Source organism: Ursus americanus, chromosome 3 (assembly GCF_024610735.1).
Source record: "Ursus americanus isolate L20-20 chromosome 3, mUrsAme1.1.p, whole genome shotgun sequence".
NCBI classification, from domain to species: domain Eukaryota; kingdom Metazoa; phylum Chordata; class Mammalia; order Carnivora; family Ursidae; genus Ursus; species Ursus americanus.
This window is the reverse complement of record NC_142129.1, coordinates 73,334,109-73,352,141: the sequence shown is the minus strand read 5'-3', so window position 1 is coordinate 73,352,141 and position 18,033 is coordinate 73,334,109. Positions and strand designations below refer to the sequence as shown.

The window sequence follows — 18,033 nt, the reverse complement described above, 5'->3', positions numbered from 1 at the left end:
GGATTTTTCTCTGTTTAGCAAAAATATAATAGAAAATATTAAACTGACTTTTATAAATTAGCAGTAAGAAATTCAAGATTGCTGTTAGAAAATTTAAAGTGAAAAGTTAAAAGTTGAATTCATCTAAATAGTAATATATTGGCAACAATGAATCCACAAGTGACTATTTTCCTTTAAGTATCTGAAAACTTTTACAGTGATATCAGAGTGGTTAATTAAGTCGATGAGACTGTTTTTATTGCTTGTCTAGTTGAATAGCAGTTCCAAGGTGATAGTCCTTGACACCGTGATTTAGGTGATGCATTGTAACACTAACAAGACTTCGGCTTGGGGGACGGGTTTTTCACTTGCTCTTTTAGGTAAGCACTTATACAAAGGGTAGAGAAAGACGTCACTAAACAGATTCACTTACATTTTATATTATCAAAAGATGATGTGTCAGCCACTACTTAGTAGAGGACCACTTTAGAAAATTTAGTCCTTGTTCTTAGAAGGTCTCATTCCACCTGTGAACTAAGATAGAAGCAAAACACAAATATATTGTATAATGTGAACAGACATCTAACTTAAATATAGAAGAATAATTTTATTTTATTTTTAAAATTTTTTAGAAGAGTTATTTTAAAATAACCTTGGACCCTAGAGATCACAGGCCATTTTTAAGGTGCTGAAAATAAGGCAGTTTGGTGGGAAAGATATCACATAGCTGGTTAGTAGTACGTTATCTTTTAGTCTAGCAGACTTTTCACCCTTTCTTTCTTTGCCTTAAAATGAATTAGAGTAGACTGATGGAATGTCAGTAAGTTTTGAAAAAGTTGTTTTTTAACTTCATTATTGGTAAAAGTTAACTTCTAGGAAAACATGTAACAGAAAGCATATTATACACATATCAATAGCTTTTAAAAGAATTCTGTTAGTGACAGTGTATTTCTTCTGAAAAAAATTTCTTCAAGATACAGACTAATTGTTTCCTTGCTGTGTGATTTTCTTTTATAGTTATTTTTAAAGGAAGTGAAAATATTTGGGGAGTGACTGTTTATTCCTTTAATAGTTATTTTAAAAGGCACGATCAGCTTGTAGCTTTGTTTTTTAATTTTTCTGTTGAATAGTGATTACAGACTAATAGCCTAAGTACATCTTTTGCTATTAATCTGTGCTTAAGTAAAAATGATCTTCAAATAATAATATCTCAAATAACCAATTGAATGCTTCCATTATTTTTAAATTAAATATAACCTTTTCATAGATGCAGAAATTATATAATTTACATAAAATTCTAGGATATACAATTTACAAGAGAGTTTGTTTGGAGGCTCTAACAAGGAATATAACTTCTCTTGAAGCATATTCTTTTGAATGTGAAAAATTCAGTGTCTTGAATTCAGAACTTCAGTTTGAAAATGATGCACATGGAAGAGGAAGGAAGGCAGAATCAAGCCAAGTCATCCTCACATCTAGTTTGCTAAGTCGATAAAAGTGTTGTGAAGATACTACAGGTTTATTTATTTAAGGCCCTGCAAATCATGATGATATGTTATTCTTTTAATTGTTCAGCTTCTTAGTTTGTAATCTGGGAAATCTTACCATAGTTTCTTGGGTGAAAGTCTTGTAGGCAGCATATCTTATCCATAGCTGGAGTCCCCAGGATATAGTGCCCATTCCTTCTCTGTTTAACCTTAGCCTAGATTTTGTTTTTTGGTGTCTTTGTTTCCTCTCCTCCAAAATGGGGCTTTGTTATATTCTTTTGTGAGTTTTTTGACAGCTTTATTTTAAAACTTCTCATAAATTATTTTCCTTAGCCATTTCAAACTCATGAGAAGGTTTAAAATAAAGTCAACAGAGAAAACTTGTGATGTTCCCTTTAAGATCCTTTCTTGATGGAAGTCTGGCTATACCTCTCATTTTAAATTATGAAGTGATCTTAATTAATAGAAGCCAAAGAAAATTAGTTGAGACTAGAAATATTTTGGGAAGGTAAATTTGAAATGGTTGATATGGGAAAAGTTTGCATTAGGGAGTAAATTTTAAGCATTTTTCTAGGTTCTCATTAAGTAAGGGGGAAATTTTAATTTTGCATCCCATTCCCACTTTGTTTACAGTACAGGGGAGCTTGGGTCCCTTAGCTGTTTGTATGGTAATAGTGATAACAGTTGTAATAATTGTTAACATCCGTACCAGGCTATAAACTCATTGCTGCACATAGATTACCTCATCTAATTCTCTCAACAGTGTTATCAGGTAGGTACTGTCAACTTATAGGTATCAGGTATTGTCAACTTATAGAAGAAACCCAGATTGATAGGGTGAAGTTAACTCAAGATCACATAGCTAAAAAGTGATCTAATTCAGATCACTCTGATTCAAAACTCATATTCTTAACCAGTAGGCATCCTGCCTCCTCTCCAAATGGCTAACAAATTGATGACATGAAAATTGTCCTAAAGACAAAATATACTGAGGTACTGTACCAGGAACTTTTTTAACTCAAAGAACAGAGGGGTCAAAGGAAAGTGACGGGGAGAAATTGAGAGAAAGAAGGGAGATTATAAGTATTCCTATAAATTTTAATTTGTAGGTAGTAAGATTTGATTTTTAAAGAAACATTGAGTTTAGAGACATTGAGTTGATAAATGATTTGAGATGCTTTTGTGTTTTTATTTATAAAGACGAAGGTACATTTGTCCGGAATGTTTGACATTTGTAATCTAGGATGCACATTTCTTAATACCAGATTGCCATTGTACTGTCACTATAAAAAGATTTTTAAAATTCAAATTTTATGTGCATTGCAATTAAGATGATGTTTTGTGTTGATTTACCAGTTGATTTGTTTAACAAATACCTACTGAATGCCTATTATGAGCCAAGAATTAAATGTTGGGGATTGATTTGAAGTCAAACAAGATACAGTCCATGCCTTACTGATTTTACCACCTAATATGTAAGATAATCAAGTAAACAATTATAAGGATAAATAAGCACAGGGTGCTATGTCAGCACATAGAGAGGGATTGACCCACTATAGAGATTGTACACGGATTACAAGAAGAAAAGGGCCTTAAAATGTCCTGAATAATGAATAGGAGTTACTTATGATATGTACAATTTCTATTGGTTAATTAACTATAAATACATTATTAGAAATACCAGGGGGATCTTTTTAAAAAAATACCTATGCCTGGGCCCGCCCTTAAAGATTTTGATTATTTACCTTGGGGTGGAGCCCAAGCATGGGTATTTTTTAAAAAGCAGCTCAGTTATTTTTACGGGCTGCTGTGGTTAGAAACCACTGAATATCATTTGAGACATCACTCCTAAAATGGTGCTTGTTGACAAGAATACTTCTGCTGTTGCTGCAGAGAAGCTATTACTGGGGACAGGAAAATCTAAGATAAATAATTAAGGAAACCCAGATTTAAAATGTAAAAGCAGATCTTTCTACTTTAAGATTAAACAGCTTACCTAGGTAAGACTAATCCTTCCAGAAAACTAAAGAAAGAATTAAGATGTCTCTTATACCCTACTTAAAAATGCTCAGTGTACAAAATGGTGCCCATGGACCCACCAGTCAGAGTCCCATATAGAAATATTAATACTAATGTAAGATAACATGTAAAAGAACATTTGTTCATGAGTGGACACATAATTACCCAAATCTCAAAAATTGTAATGGTAAATGTCTGAAGGATTTTTTGTGGGTTGCCAACTAGAAGAAAACAGATGAATGACGGGAACTTTATGGCTTTCTGGATGAGAATAGTTGGGTAGATTATGTTTGATCAGTAAACATAGGATTCTAATTCATAATGTTTACTTAGAAGATAGACCACAACATTGTTTCATTTCTTGGAAGTCTTCCTATGAAGAGGGGGAAAAGTGTTATGTAACTATTTTTTCTGTTTCTCTAAGTAGAGAAAGCTTTAGAATGCAACCTTTGACATGTGAATTAATGGTTAACTAGAACCATAAGGAGGGTTTTCTGGGAACTATCTAAAAGAATAATGGAATATTAAACTGCAAGAGATTTTTTTAGTGTCTGGTCCGTTTTTCTTTCATTTGTTTTATTTTGTTGTTGAGAAAACTATGATTCAGATCCATTAAATAAATTGTCCACAGTAGCACAACTAGTTAAAGGTGGAGCAGGACTAGATTGAAGGCTTTTTGCCACTCTGGTCAATGACATTTTCGTTATGGCAAACTAGGCTGTCTTTTATTTTTCAGAACTTTATTCTTGCATTTTGAATTTTCTAGTCTAGTTTTCTTTTATTTTGTATTACAATTTGTCTCCTGAAGGTCAAGTAACCTGGTTTGGTTATGAAAGTCCTCGTAGCTTCTGGGACTATATCAGAGTGGCTTGCCGGAAAGTTTCACAGAATTGTATCTGCAGCATTGAAAATATGGAAAATGTCAGTTCCTCTAGAGCTAAGGTAAGACATAAATAATAATATGCCATGTGTATAATCTAATCCTCAGCAGTTTTGACTCAAATAGAAAATTCTGAGCTCTTTGCTATATAAATATTTTTTTCTTGGCTAGGATTAAGCACTTGACCATGTTTAAAATCTTTTATAGGCTTATTTCTATTTTTTTATTTAGTTGCATGTAGTTATTTAGAATGCTCTTGAATCTTCTTGTTGCCTTATGAATAGCAAGAAGGTTTGAAGCTAGTCATTATGAATTCTTTTTTGAGAAGCACAATAAAATATTTCTTATTCTGTGAAGTTTCTACATTTCTTGAGTTACCTAAACCAGTGGCTCTCAGTGTCCTGAAGAACCCTGGTGATTCATAATGTCAAAAGTCTTTTCATGTAGTACCAAGATGTTATTTGCCTTTTTCCTTTTGTTGACACTTGCACTGCTGATACAGAAACAATGGTGGCAGAATTGCTGGTTCCTTAGCATGAATTAAAGCAGTGGCATCTAACTACTAGTAATCATTAAGTATTTCCCACTGCACTTAGTCAAAAAAAAAAAAAAAAAAGAAAGAAAGAAAGGAAGGAAGGAAGGAAAAGAAAAAAGAAAGGCCAGTTCCTCTCAAAAATGTCCATGATGGTGCAGTAAACATTATTAATTTTATTAAATCTCAACCTTTGAGTGCCTATCTTTTTAATATCCTGAGTATTAAAATGGAAAGTATGCATAAAGCATTTGCAGCATACTGAAATATGATGGTTGTTTCAAGGAGAAGTACTCATGTAGTTTGAATTGTGAGCTGAATTAGACACTTTTGTCATGTAATACTATTTTTACTTAAAAGAAAAGCATACAAACTATAGTTTTTTCGACTTAGGCATTTGGTAGAATTTTCTTGAATAAAAATGAACAAAGTGAGCCTGTTAATTCAAGGGAAACAGCTGACAGCATTGGTTGCCAATGGTAAAATTAAAACTTTCAAGTAAAAATTAGAATCTTGGAAAACTTGTATTCACCATCTTAAGCCTAATAGTTTCCCTGTACTTACAGACTTTTCTGATAATAACGATGTTGATATTAGCAAATATATTTTTAAATTGTTTACTGAAATGTGTTAGCATTTGGTAAATCTGCAAAACTCATAATTTCCAAATGATCAATGCATGGAATTATAAAATCATGCATGGGTAAAAGATCTATTTAGATAATGTATTTAATGAAATACAGTATGAAAAGTTCATTGGCATGGTTATATTTTTCATGTTTCAGTTAGCCTTTTAGAAATTATCAGTTACAGGGGCACCTGGGTGGCACAGCGGTTAAAGCGTCTGCCTTCGGCTCAGGGCGTGATCCTGGTGTTCCGGGATCGAGCCCCACATCGGGCTCCTCCGCTATGAGCCTGCTTCTTCCTCTTCCACTCCCCCTGCTTGTGTTCCGTCTCTCGCTGGCTGTCTCTATCTCTGTCAAATAAATAAAATCTTAAAAAAAAAAAAAAATTATCAGTTACTGAGTTTTAATGTAGAATTAAAGGGGAATATCCACTATCATCTGAAAAGGCTGTAAGAGATTCCCTTTTGCAACTATGTATCTATGTGAGGCTAGATAGCCTTCAAATGCTTCAACTAAAACAATTATAACAGATTATATGCAGCAGCAGATCCCTAGTTCTCTTTTATTAAGCCATACATTAAAAATATTTGAAAAAATGTAAAACAGACCCACTTTTGTCACTAATATTTTTGTTTAGGAAAAGATAGTTATTTTTCAAAAATATTTATGTTAACATATAATGGGTTTATTTATTTTTTTAATTACCTAATATTTTAGAAGTTTCCAGTTTTGACTTGTAATACAGTAAATATCAATAGATATAACCCATTGAAAGCACTCTGGAGTCTCCAATAGTTTTTAAGATTATAAAAAGTCTGAGCTGCTCATATAAGCTGTATCAGCTTTGGTTTACGAGTTTTATTTTTTTATTGGATTGTCATACTAGGTTCCTTACTATTTTTGGCACTTAAGAATTACAGAATGAAACCTAAGTAGAAAGTATAGATTGAAAATAGATAATGTACAGTTTTAAGATCAAGACATAATTCATTATTTCATAGTTACAAACTTACAAATTATGTGTCTATAATAAATGAAAGTATAACAATCATCTTTAAAAAGTATAGTTTCCGAGTTTATTGTTCCTGCATCTATTTTTATTTAGGATATTTTTTCTTCTGGAAAATTATTGGTTAGTAAAATTGATAAAGGTATATTGAAATTAAATATTTTGTAAAACAAAAACTGAATAAGTTTTAAAAAAAGATTTATAATATTTAAATTTAGTGAGAAGATTAGAAATATACTTAACCATTTCTAAATTTATAATGTGGAAGTATATTTTTGGGTAAAGTTGATAGCTATGATTTTTATCACCTTGTGAAGACTAAAGCCATAGAGTTCACTGTCTAAAACTGCTGCTCCCTCCTTCACTTCCTTCTGCCAATCTAACCAGAGGGCTGTGAGCAACAGTTAACTTTCGGTTTCAGTGCCTTCTAACTTTTTTAGATTCACACTTTTTCAAGCCAAATGCCTTCATTTTTAAGTCAATCATAGCTAGATTTTTAAAAATATTTTTTCTTATAGATGTCTAAATCTTGTGTTTTATATTAACAACTTTCTTCTTAAACATAATATTGTCACAGTAGTCCTTTAGCCTCTATTTTCTCAAACTCTTGACTTTATGCATTTATTTACTTTCTAATTGATTGACTACAGGCTTAAAAAATGTGCAATCTGAATTCTCCTTTGCATCTCCTTTGAGTTTATATCATTTTTCCTTTTATGTTTTCCTTCTGGTTTAAGAATACTATCTTGGTTTCTGTAGGTTAAGATTAAAAGGCAAACTATAATTTGAATGAATCAAGTCTATGCAAATAGAAAGTACTCCAGGTGGCACATACACTTTATTTTCTTATTTTCAAATTAAAAGAAGGAGGAATTAACATGACAAGTGTATTTTAAGCCCCTTCAACATAGGAGAGAATATATTTATAGAACTAGCATATACCAAAATACAAAAGGTAATTGAGAAGCTAACAAACATTAGAAATGTAGCATTTGGATCTGGGTGGAGCACAGAAATGCAAACCCCAGCTGACCACCTTTCTTAATGAGACTTTTGGGACTAAGCCCTATGTTACAAGATGCTGCCCAGCAGAGAGAGTTAATACTTATTCTGTAAAAAAACAAAAACAAACAAACAAACAAAAAAACCAAAAAAACAGTGTTGAGTATGAAAATATCACAGAACAATCATGTTCCAAATCCTGCTTTTATATCTTTGTTTGGCTGAGGCCTCAAACAGATTCCATTTAGTGGGGAAAGAGAGGTCTATGATGTGCCTGGCGATGCTGGGAAAAGTCTGCAAGCAAAGATTACTTCTGTCTTTATTTATTGCAGGGGGTAGAGCAAAGTACTTAATCTACTCAGTAAATCACACCTGCCAACTGTCAGAATTGAAGGATTAAGTAAATACTTCAGATGGCTGGTTTACTGAGCCTTTGAGCTGCTTTCTAGAGTGACCAGTAGCCTATATAATATCCATCTCATTCAGCCTTGACACTTGTGAATACAGAACCACAGCACCAAATTTACCTGCTAAACAATGTGCAACTCCATACACTTGGGACCCAAACAGATCTCCATTTTTGAATTCTATGTAAGAAGCAGAATACCTTTGATTATACCTTTAGGGCTATGTGGATGACATTTTAAGCAGTGGAAGACAAGATACCTTACAGAGAATGACTAATTCAGTATAGAAACATTCTTTAAATTTAGTTTTGATTGAATCAGGATTGTCTGTGTCCTAGAACTACTGTACAATTTAGATTCACATCATAGAAACTTGCCACCATGGGAGATCTGATACTTAATCACTAAGCTGAGATCTGTGAAATGCTGACAGTCCCTTTCTTTGCTCAGTCCATGAGCAGCTGAGCCTATTTTCTAGGGCTTAAACAAAGCCTAACAATGGAATAGAATAATTGAATTGAAGATCATGTCCGTAATCTTTCCATCTCACATCTCAGATACATTGGCAGCCATTTTTTCCACAATATGCAGACGTTCTGGGAATCGATTTCTGTATACGGGATTTCTTTTTTTTTTTTAGGTTTTATTTATTTGAGAGAGAGAGAGAGCATGAGCAAGGGAGAGGAGCAGAGGGAGAGTGAGCAGACTCCCCTCTGAGCAGGGAGCCCACTGCAAGGCTTGATCCCAAGACCCTGAGATCATGACCTGAGCCAAAGGCAGATGCTTAACCAACTGAGCCACCCAGGCACCCCATGGGATTTCTTATTTAAGTTTCAGATTAGAATTAGCACTCTAAGAAACCTAACTTCATCTCAGCAGGCATTTCACTCCCTTCTGAACACACCCACCTTTCCCATCTGTTATTGGGCTGATTACTTATAAGCATAATGTATGATTTCTGACAGAAACTCCCCTAATTGGATCCTTGATTACTACTGTTATTTATTTTATAGATATTTCCATTGAATTTTCTTAGTATTCCCATGTATTTCAAGCTCAAGAAATCCTTTTCCTCCTTTCGTTTTTGTTGTTGGTTTTGGCCTCTGGAATATAAGCTTTGTGCTGTTCTTGAGTTCTTCATGCCTTCCTGCTTGTCTTACGAAGTTTTTTCTTTTTCTTTGTTTTTAAGAACAGCTCTTGTTTGTGGCTGAGTTAGGCTTTCCTGGTTTGTGGTTGCTTACCCTGTACATTTGTTCTGTTCTTGAGTTTAACGTATTAGACCAATTTCAGAATATGCTGATCACATCAGTCATTCATATATTCATGCATCTTTTCATCAGATAAATTTTTATTGAGCACCTATACCATGTCAGCACTGTGAATGTAGTCCTTAACACATTCTTAGGACAGAAATCCCTAATCCCTCCTGGTCTTTTCGGGGTGTCATCCTCTTGTTCACTTTTTCCTTTGTTCAAAAGCTGACTTAGTCACTGCTTTTTCTTAGAGGCAGGTTAGCCAAATTTTCTATGGAAAGAGGCTAAGGTGGGGTCAGAGGGGTTATTAATCACGGATACACCAGAGTGATCAAATACTAGAACTTTACGGTAAGGTATAGATTTGTGAAGATGCCATTTTTATGATCATTCTCTATTACTAACTCACAAATCTGTCTATCTCTTTAAACCACCACTTGTTTCCTATCCTTAGACTTCCGTTGTGATGGTTCCAAACCTGGAAGAGTGTCAGACATATTTGGGAAGCTTTAAAAATAAAGAAAGTTTCTCAGGCAGAAACTAGACGTATTCTCATTCTGCCCATTTGTCTTATACTCTCTCCATTTTAAATACTAACTTCCTATGAGTCTTTATAAAATGCCATTTTCCTCATATTATTCCTTTTCCCCACTTGTCACTGTTGCCTCTAATGCCTATTAGCAATGAGCAAGTTACTTATCTACTTGAATTTTCTCCAAGTATTCAACAAGTATATATTGAGTACCTGCTGTGTGCTAGAAACTGTTATAAATACTGATGATACAGTGACACTGGTGAAAAGATGGCAGAGAACAAATGTTATGTATGTTATATTTTAGTAATGTAACAAATATATATGTAATATAATCTATGGGGCCATGAAAAAATGAAACAGTTTAAGAGATTAGAAAGTGAACAGAGTGGTGAAAGAAAGCACTCTTTTAGACAGTGTAGGTAGAAAAGGCTTATGTGAGACAATCACATTTGAGCCAGGATGTGAATTATGGGAGGAAATGTGCTGTGCAAATAGTGAACAGAGGAAACAAGGTATATTAACAGTTGAGATATTTTTCTCAGTTCAATGAGGAGGTACTTAAGGGTTTCTTTCTTTTAGTTTTTTTTTTTAAATGATAGAGTACTATAATCTAATTTACTTTTCAAAAAGATCCACCAAGTGCAGTATGGGGCAGGCATAGGGAGAGAGAGAGAGTCATGTTAGAAGGATATAACTAGAGTCAAAAAACCCAGATGATCCTAGAGGTGAGAAATGAACCAGTTTCTGCTTCTAGTGATGACAGAATAGCTTATATCAGAGCAACCCTTCTGCCAAGAACAGCTGTAAAGGTTGGATAAAATATGCAAAGCAACAAATTTAAGACCTAAGAGAACAACAAAAGTATGAGGACTGCAGTAGCCACAGTACTGGAGAGAAGGATAGTACTTGAGGTGAGCCCTACATTCATCTTGGCTTTTAGCCTAAGGGCATTTGTCTGTTCACATCATTGGTGTAGAGTCTAGTCAGAGATCTCTGGGGTTTTTTTTTACCAGGACTTAATATATTGAGAGAACAGCAGACATATGTGTCTGAGGTTATACATGCAGTTTTCCTATGAGCTGTTTGCCAGCTCTAAGCCACCTTAAGCACAGAGCAGAAGTTTCATTAACCAAGCTGAAAGCAGCAGGTAGGAGGCTAAAAAAAGCTGACTGAAGATTTCACAGTCTTGTTCTGGAGAGACAGAAGTTAGAGTTCAAGGTCAAACACGTTGGAGGGGCCCTGTTAAGTACTGTAGGCTTTTATTTGAGATCCTAAAAAGGCTCTACGTTGGGAGTAAGGGAAATTCAGATGAAGACCAGCCCAAAAAAGGCCTAAAAGTGGTGCCCTTAAATAGTGCAAAGTGATTTTCAAGTACACTCCTTGCCTACTCGAAGAAAAAGAAATCTATTCTAAGGAAAGGTAGCATTAGTGCAGCTACAAACTTTTATATGCAATGTCCAGTATTCAATCAAAAACCACTACACGTATCAAGAAACAAGATCAAGTGACCAAAACTAAGAAATATAAAAAAGAAAACTGAAACAGACCTATGGGAGATGCAGATAATGAACTTTTAAGTAACTATACTAGAAAATATAAATAAAGACTAGTAGTACCAGAGAACTGGAGTATATAATAAAGTTTAAATAGAAAACTACAAAATATTCAGTTATACCAAACATAGAACCTACACAAAAATTGATCCTTGGCTGAGTTGTAATTCATCTCCATGAATTTCAGATTGAAATAACCTAAAGTGTGTTCTCTAACGACAATGGAATTAAGCTATAATTAATAACAAGAAGATAACCAGAAAATGCTTATGTGAGCCATCATTGAGAAGGACGTCTGAATAACTCACAGATGCAAGAAGCAATTACAGCTAAAATTGAAAAATTATGTGGAAAGTAGTGACAGTGAAAATATAACATGTAAAAACTTGTGCTTAGAGGAAAATAGGCTTAAATATAGGCTCTTATGTATATAAAAAAAAAGACTAAAGGCTAAAAATCAGGGATCATAGTTTTCATCTGAAAAGTTATTTAAACAAAGTAATATACTCAAAAAGAAGGAAAGAAATAATGAGCAAAAATTGAATTAAATGAAAAAAATGTACACTAGAAGAAAATCAACTAAAAAACTTGGTGGTTTTAAAAAGATTAACACAATTGATAAGCTTCTAGCAAGACTATTCATAAAGAGAAAAAAAGAGATTATAAATTACCAATATCAGGAATAAAGAAGAGGCCAAACAACCCTGTAGACCCTATAGGCATTAAAAATCCTAAAAGGATATTATGAATAACTTCATACCTATAAATTTTAAAATTTGGATGAAATGGGAAAATTCTTTGAAAAAAATTCTCAAACTAACATAAAAAGGAAAAAAACATCTGAATATTCTGATATCCACTAGAGAAATTGAATCTATAGTTGAAGTCTTCCCCTTGCAGACCCCATTTTAAATTTATTCTTATGGATTTGTAAGAATTATTTGTATTTTAAAAATGAGTCTTTCGTCAGATGCATGTAGTGCAGATATCTTTGCCTACTCTGTAATTTGTCTTTTTGTTCTCTTAAATGATTACAGTTTATCCCCTGAAACAGGGGGGAAAGTAGAGTATATAGGTTTTTATTCAATTAGGTTGGTTGGTTTGGTGGTGAGATGTTTCCTATCTTCTTGATTTGTCTATTTTTTGTTTCTTCATAGAGAAAAGTAGGAATAGTACTGTAACCTAACAATTCTTGGGAAGGTTAAATATCTTTTTTTTAGTTTGTTTGTTTTAAGATTTATTACTTTATTTGAGAGAGAGCAAGAACATGAGCAGGGGGAGGGGCAAGGAGAATGAGACTCTCAAGCAGACTCACGGATGAGCACAGAGCCGAAAGGGGGCTCAGTCTTTAAACCCTGAGATCCTGACCTGGGCTGAAATCAAGAGTTAGACACTTAACTGACTGAGCCATCCAGGTGCCCCCGGAAGATTAAATATCTTGATGTATATAAATATCTTACTGTATCTTAAAACAGAGCCAAGTATATATTAATTACAGCCTTAAGAAGCATTGACCGCTTTTTATTTATTTATTTTTCAAAAATCTTCAGTGATAAAGAAATGAATATTTGTGCCTCTGGAGGAAAAAAAACAAAACATTAAGTGGTTCACCATTACCCAACTGATAAAGTCTAAAATCTTAAACTGGTTTTTTGACTTCCCCACCTCGTGGCCCCAACAACATTTATGTCTGTTTATCTTCTGTTCTAGTAAAGGTTCTTTTGTTGAAAGAAAAGAAACCGTTAAAATTAGCGCAGTGTATTATTACAATGTAATAGAGAATTCCACAAAAATCCAAAGACAGGAAATTAGGTGCAGCCCAGTTTTGCATGGATTGAAATTAATAAATCAGGAAGCAGGACTTTCTCCACATTTCTTATCTAGCAATAGCACAGTCTCCTGTGTCTAACTTTATCTAGAGAGCAACTTTCCCAGCTTCTGCTCTGGTGAAATCTTAGCCTTTTGATTCAAGCCACCACTACCAGCCTCCTTGTCTTTCAAAGGAAATTTCAAGAGAGAAACTCGGGATTTCTGACCAATGGTTCGTCTCTTCCTTCCTGTTAGGTCAGCCACAGCTAATTGTAGGTTCCCTAAGACTTACTCTGCAGAAACAATGGACTGAGCACTGTGCAAGCTAAAAGGGCTTTTAAGCTTGATGGGCAAATTGACTGCCATGCTAATCACACCCCTATCATTCCTTTGTTTCCCAACAATACTACTGCTTCTAGTTGGTCAGGTTTTACCACTGTCTAGATTGACTGCTTTTTGATCCTTCCCATCCAGAAGTTTGGTAAATTCACTAGAGTTGTAGACATTTCTAAAGAATGCTTTTTTTTCCTCCAGATGGGTAGTTGACCATCATATATATTGATTAGTGTCACCTTTATTCTCAACTGCCATTGCAGTGTTTTGATTTTATATCTCCTTAATTTTCACGGATTTTCTGGAGTTTTGTGGGAGAGCTGAGTGAAAATGAAAGTAAGCGAATCAAAAAATTCTCATTACAAATATGACCTCTAATATTCTTTCATTCTAAACAAAGAGTCCAGGGGAAATGCTTTGGATTATTAAAAAAATGAATTGGTTTGTCTCAATTATTGAATGATATTACCCCTTTCAAAAGTAAAATTAAATTATTCACATTTAGTCAGAATTGTCTGTTTCTTTGTTTCTGCTAGAATATGGTTCTGAGTAATTTTGCTGTGCATTTTTTTTTCCATCTTAATATTCAGTAATAGTTTTTAGAATGTCCTGGGTGCAAACTCAGTAATTCATGATTTGGATGGATGATAAATAATGAAATTTGGTTCATTATTAGTTATCTAAAACCTCCCTCTGGAAGGATAGGTGGGACATTTTCTTAAACAAATGGAGTGACAGCAATTAAATTTTTTTTTTTTTTAGGAGAATGGACTCTGTTCATGTTTTATAAGGGAACTCATTTTAATTAGCATGTTGATTTGGGCATTGAGGTAGAAAGTTACAAAAAGAAATCTCTGATCCAATATTCATAGTTATGTCCCTTCCGAGGACAGAAGGTTAGTATGATATACTGTATCCTATATCTCTAGAGAAACAAAGGTATACTATATGTAATCAAAATTTACCTGTTCTTATCTACTTAAATATTTTTTAGCCTTTATCAAATGTATATTTTGACTGAGTTCTTTACATATTAAAATGCTTATATTTTTTATGACACAGTGGGCAAAATATTTCTTTAACTTGTAATTTTTTTTTTCACATTTGATTCTTTCTTCTTCCTTGTAGGGTAGAGCCTGGATCAGAGTAGCACTCATGGAAAAGCATTTATCTGAATACATCTCTACAGCTCTGAGAGACTTCAAAACAACCAGGTTTAAATGGCCTTTTGATTTTCAAATATGTATTTAAAACAGTCACCTAAAGATTAGAAATAAAAACGGAATGAAGATTCATTCCTTTCTAAAGTCCTCAACTATTTTATTTCCTCTTTTTTGCACTACTTAGGTAAATCCACTGTCTTCTCAGGAAAATGCCATTCATCAGCTAAACATACATCCACTTGGGTTTATCTTTTCAGGCTTCACATTATGCCTAGAATATCTTTTCTCTGAATCATTTCTGTTTCTTACACTTTTAATACTTGAAATTTTCATTCTTTCCACAGACTTTTCCATGACCAATTACTTTGAAGGAAAGTCTAACCATGAAATTCCTATAGCATTCTTCCTTTTTCCACATTTTATTTCTTAGTTTTAATTCGTATATGTAACTAACGATCGCTCACTTGTCTTTTTAGGACAGCCTATACCAGTGTTGTTTTTCTTAGGTTATGTTCACCTAAGAGATGACATGCTGTGCCATGTGAAAAACAGGACTTTAGTATTTTTTTACAGTGGTAGTAAAAAACATATCAGGACAACAGGCATTCCTATAAAATCCTGGTCTACTAATCTCTGTTTATAGCTTTTGTTAAAGAAACCACTTTTCTCCATTTCAAAAGTATCTGTAAATGAAAACATTCAATAATTTCAATACTTTAAACATGTACTCTTTAACACATTGGCCACTAACCACATGCCACTATGTAAAGTAATATTCATTAAGAGTAAGTAAAATGACTAAATCACTCCTTCAGTTGCCATATATCACATTTTAGGTGTTCAGTAGACATGTGCGGCTACCAAACTGCACAGCACAGCTGCATAAGCTTCTGTTGGACCACACTGCCTTAGACGCTTCTAGATTACCCTACTGATTTCTACCTCATAAAGCATATTTGTGAAAGAGAAGAAGAGAGTGACAATAAACCAGTTTTGATAGAGGAAATTAGGTCCATAGGTAAAGAAGTCGTATATCTGGAATCTTAATTTCCATGACTTTGGAAATTAACACCGTATTTGGCATTTTGGATTTTGAGAAAATCTGGGCATTTATTATGGTGCATTCTTTTTTTGTTTGTTTTGTTTCCCACTTTACTTAGATATAATTGACATACTGTGTAAGTTTAAGGTACGCATGTTGGTTTGATATACTTACATACTACAAAATGATTGCGGCCACATCATTAACCAGCACCTCTATCATGGCACATAATTATTTGATATATAATTATTGAATTCTTTTATAGCAATATGATTCTTTAGGGATATTTCCAAAGGTGGGCAGTGAAATGATGATTATCTCTTAGATGTTTGAAATGAACTTCATGAAATGAAAAATCTGTTTCTTCTATTTGTTGTCACCAGTAAATGAGTTTAATTATGAAAGATACTAAATATTAAGGATACTAAATGTTTGAAAATAATAGTACCGGAATCTCATAGATCAAACCCAAAAATCCTAAATTAATGAAATCAAATTCAAATTTATACAATAATCATCTCCGGTGCAATAACAAGGTTGCATTAAAGTTATGGTAGTCTTCTGAGTAAAAATTAAAGCACTAATAATCTAAGTTGTTACTCTTGTTTCTTAGATAATTGGGTGGGGTGGAAATAATTCTTGAATAGATTATTTTTAGAATGAGTAGTTCAAATATTTAAAGGGAAATGCTTTTTGCCTTGTTCTGAAGTATTAGCTGTCCTTTTTGGTAAAAAGGAAATGATTCAGCTCAAAAAAGTCCATGAAGTAAAAATACACTAGTAACAATATATAAGCATATATTATTCAAACAGAAACATGGCTTAAGAAGTGTTTTTACACACATACATGCGAATATATAATGTTTATATATATACACACACATAGTATTTAAATGTGAATATAATGGCTCTAATTCCCAGGAAATGAAGTAAGGAGTTATTTCAGAATTCTCATTTCAGGAGTTAACTGAAAAACACAGTTGCAAAGTCTTCCCTTTTTTGTTTTTAACTATTTACACTGTTTTTTTTTTTGTTTTTTTTTTTACTGAAATCAAACCAAAGAAACTTCTTAATTTATAAGTAAACTTAATTGTGAACCTCTAGCCAAAGCGTATCTATTATTTGGAAGATAAGGTTTGTAAAATACAAGCAAACTTTTGGGAAGAATAGTTACACCTTACCTTTTGTCTGGATGCTGCCTGATATAAGTACTTGTAGAACAATGAGAAATGATCTCTGATCCTTTAGGAATCTTGAGAGTTTCTGAATCAAGTGATTTCTTCTTGTTCTACTCTTCAAAGATTAAGAGTAATGACTAAAATGGTGATACAAAGTGTTTACCCCAGGACAGAAGGAGGAGCTACATGAGCTAAGACAGGCAAGCTTGAGAATACTAATCAGTGGAAATCCAAGGATAAGATTGGGTGGAAGAAGTATGGGGATGAGAAATACAGTAAATCCTCTGGTAGGAGTACATCATGTGGCTCCATAGTATTAGAGAAATTCAAGTGATTTTTTTATTTTTATAAGGTGGAGGATGTCTTAGTGAACAATTGAAAACAACCCTTGCAGAGTTTCATTGTTTAGGGATTGAGGTGTTACTGGGAAATAGCCAGGGTTGGATGGTTGGTGGACTTGAGATTCGAATCCAAGCTAAAAAAAAAAAAAAGAAAGAAAGAAAGAAAAAGAAAAGAATAGTGGGGAATTGTTTTGGTAGTTTACTGGGAATATTGAGAAATAGAGAATAAAGTAAAGTAGGTAAGGTGGAAACTGAATTAATTTGCTCCAAGTTTTAATTTGTCCCCACCCACAGACTGAAAAATAATTAGAAAAGTTAAGCTAAGAAACACAAATATGACACTTGAAACAAGATTGAAAACATTCTGATAAGAATTTGAAGTAGCAAATATGGAAAATACAAAGAAGAGATAAAATTAGTTTTATGGAGATGTGTTTGTTACTTTACAACTGTACCACAGTACTTAATTTATAATGACAAAAGTTGTGCTCAGAAGAAATATCAATTTTCTTGATGTTATAGTAGGACTAAGAGAAGGAAGGAGTAGAGTATAAAAAAAACTTCAAAAATTACTGAGCTCTCACAGAGTGAAAAAGGAGTTGATAATACTTTCTCACTTATAGAAAAGTAGATAGTGAAAAATTAATATATCTTTCAAGAGCTAAGAAGGACTTTTGGAATCCGAATCTATTTAAAAGTTTTACATTATTATCTATGAAAAGCCTACTGCAAATATTATTCTCAATGGGGAAAAGCTGGAAGCCTTTCCCTTAAGATCAGGAACACGACAAGGATGCCCACTCTCGCCACTATTATTCAACATAGTACTAGAAGTCCTTGCAACAGCAATCAGACGACAAAAAGGGATCAAAGGTATTCAAATTGG

At 33.4% G+C, this 18,033-nt stretch overlaps 1 protein-coding gene across 6 annotated transcripts in view; it reads left to right on the top strand.

The window, feature by feature from the left end:
• RUNDC3B (RUN domain containing 3B) overlaps positions 1–18,033 on the top strand; it is a 133,414-nt gene that overhangs the window by 48,324 nt on the left and 67,057 nt on the right. For all 6 annotated transcript variants that reach the window (XM_087861110.1, XM_045793334.2, XM_045793332.2 and 3 more), the window contains 2 exons: positions 4,294–4,427; positions 14,553–14,638. In XM_087861110.1, the coding sequence (XP_087717236.1) occupies positions 4,398–4,427; positions 14,553–14,638 (116 nt within the window). In that variant the 5' untranslated portion in view covers positions 4,294–4,397. The remainder of the gene's footprint in view (positions 1–4,293; positions 4,428–14,552; positions 14,639–18,033) is intronic.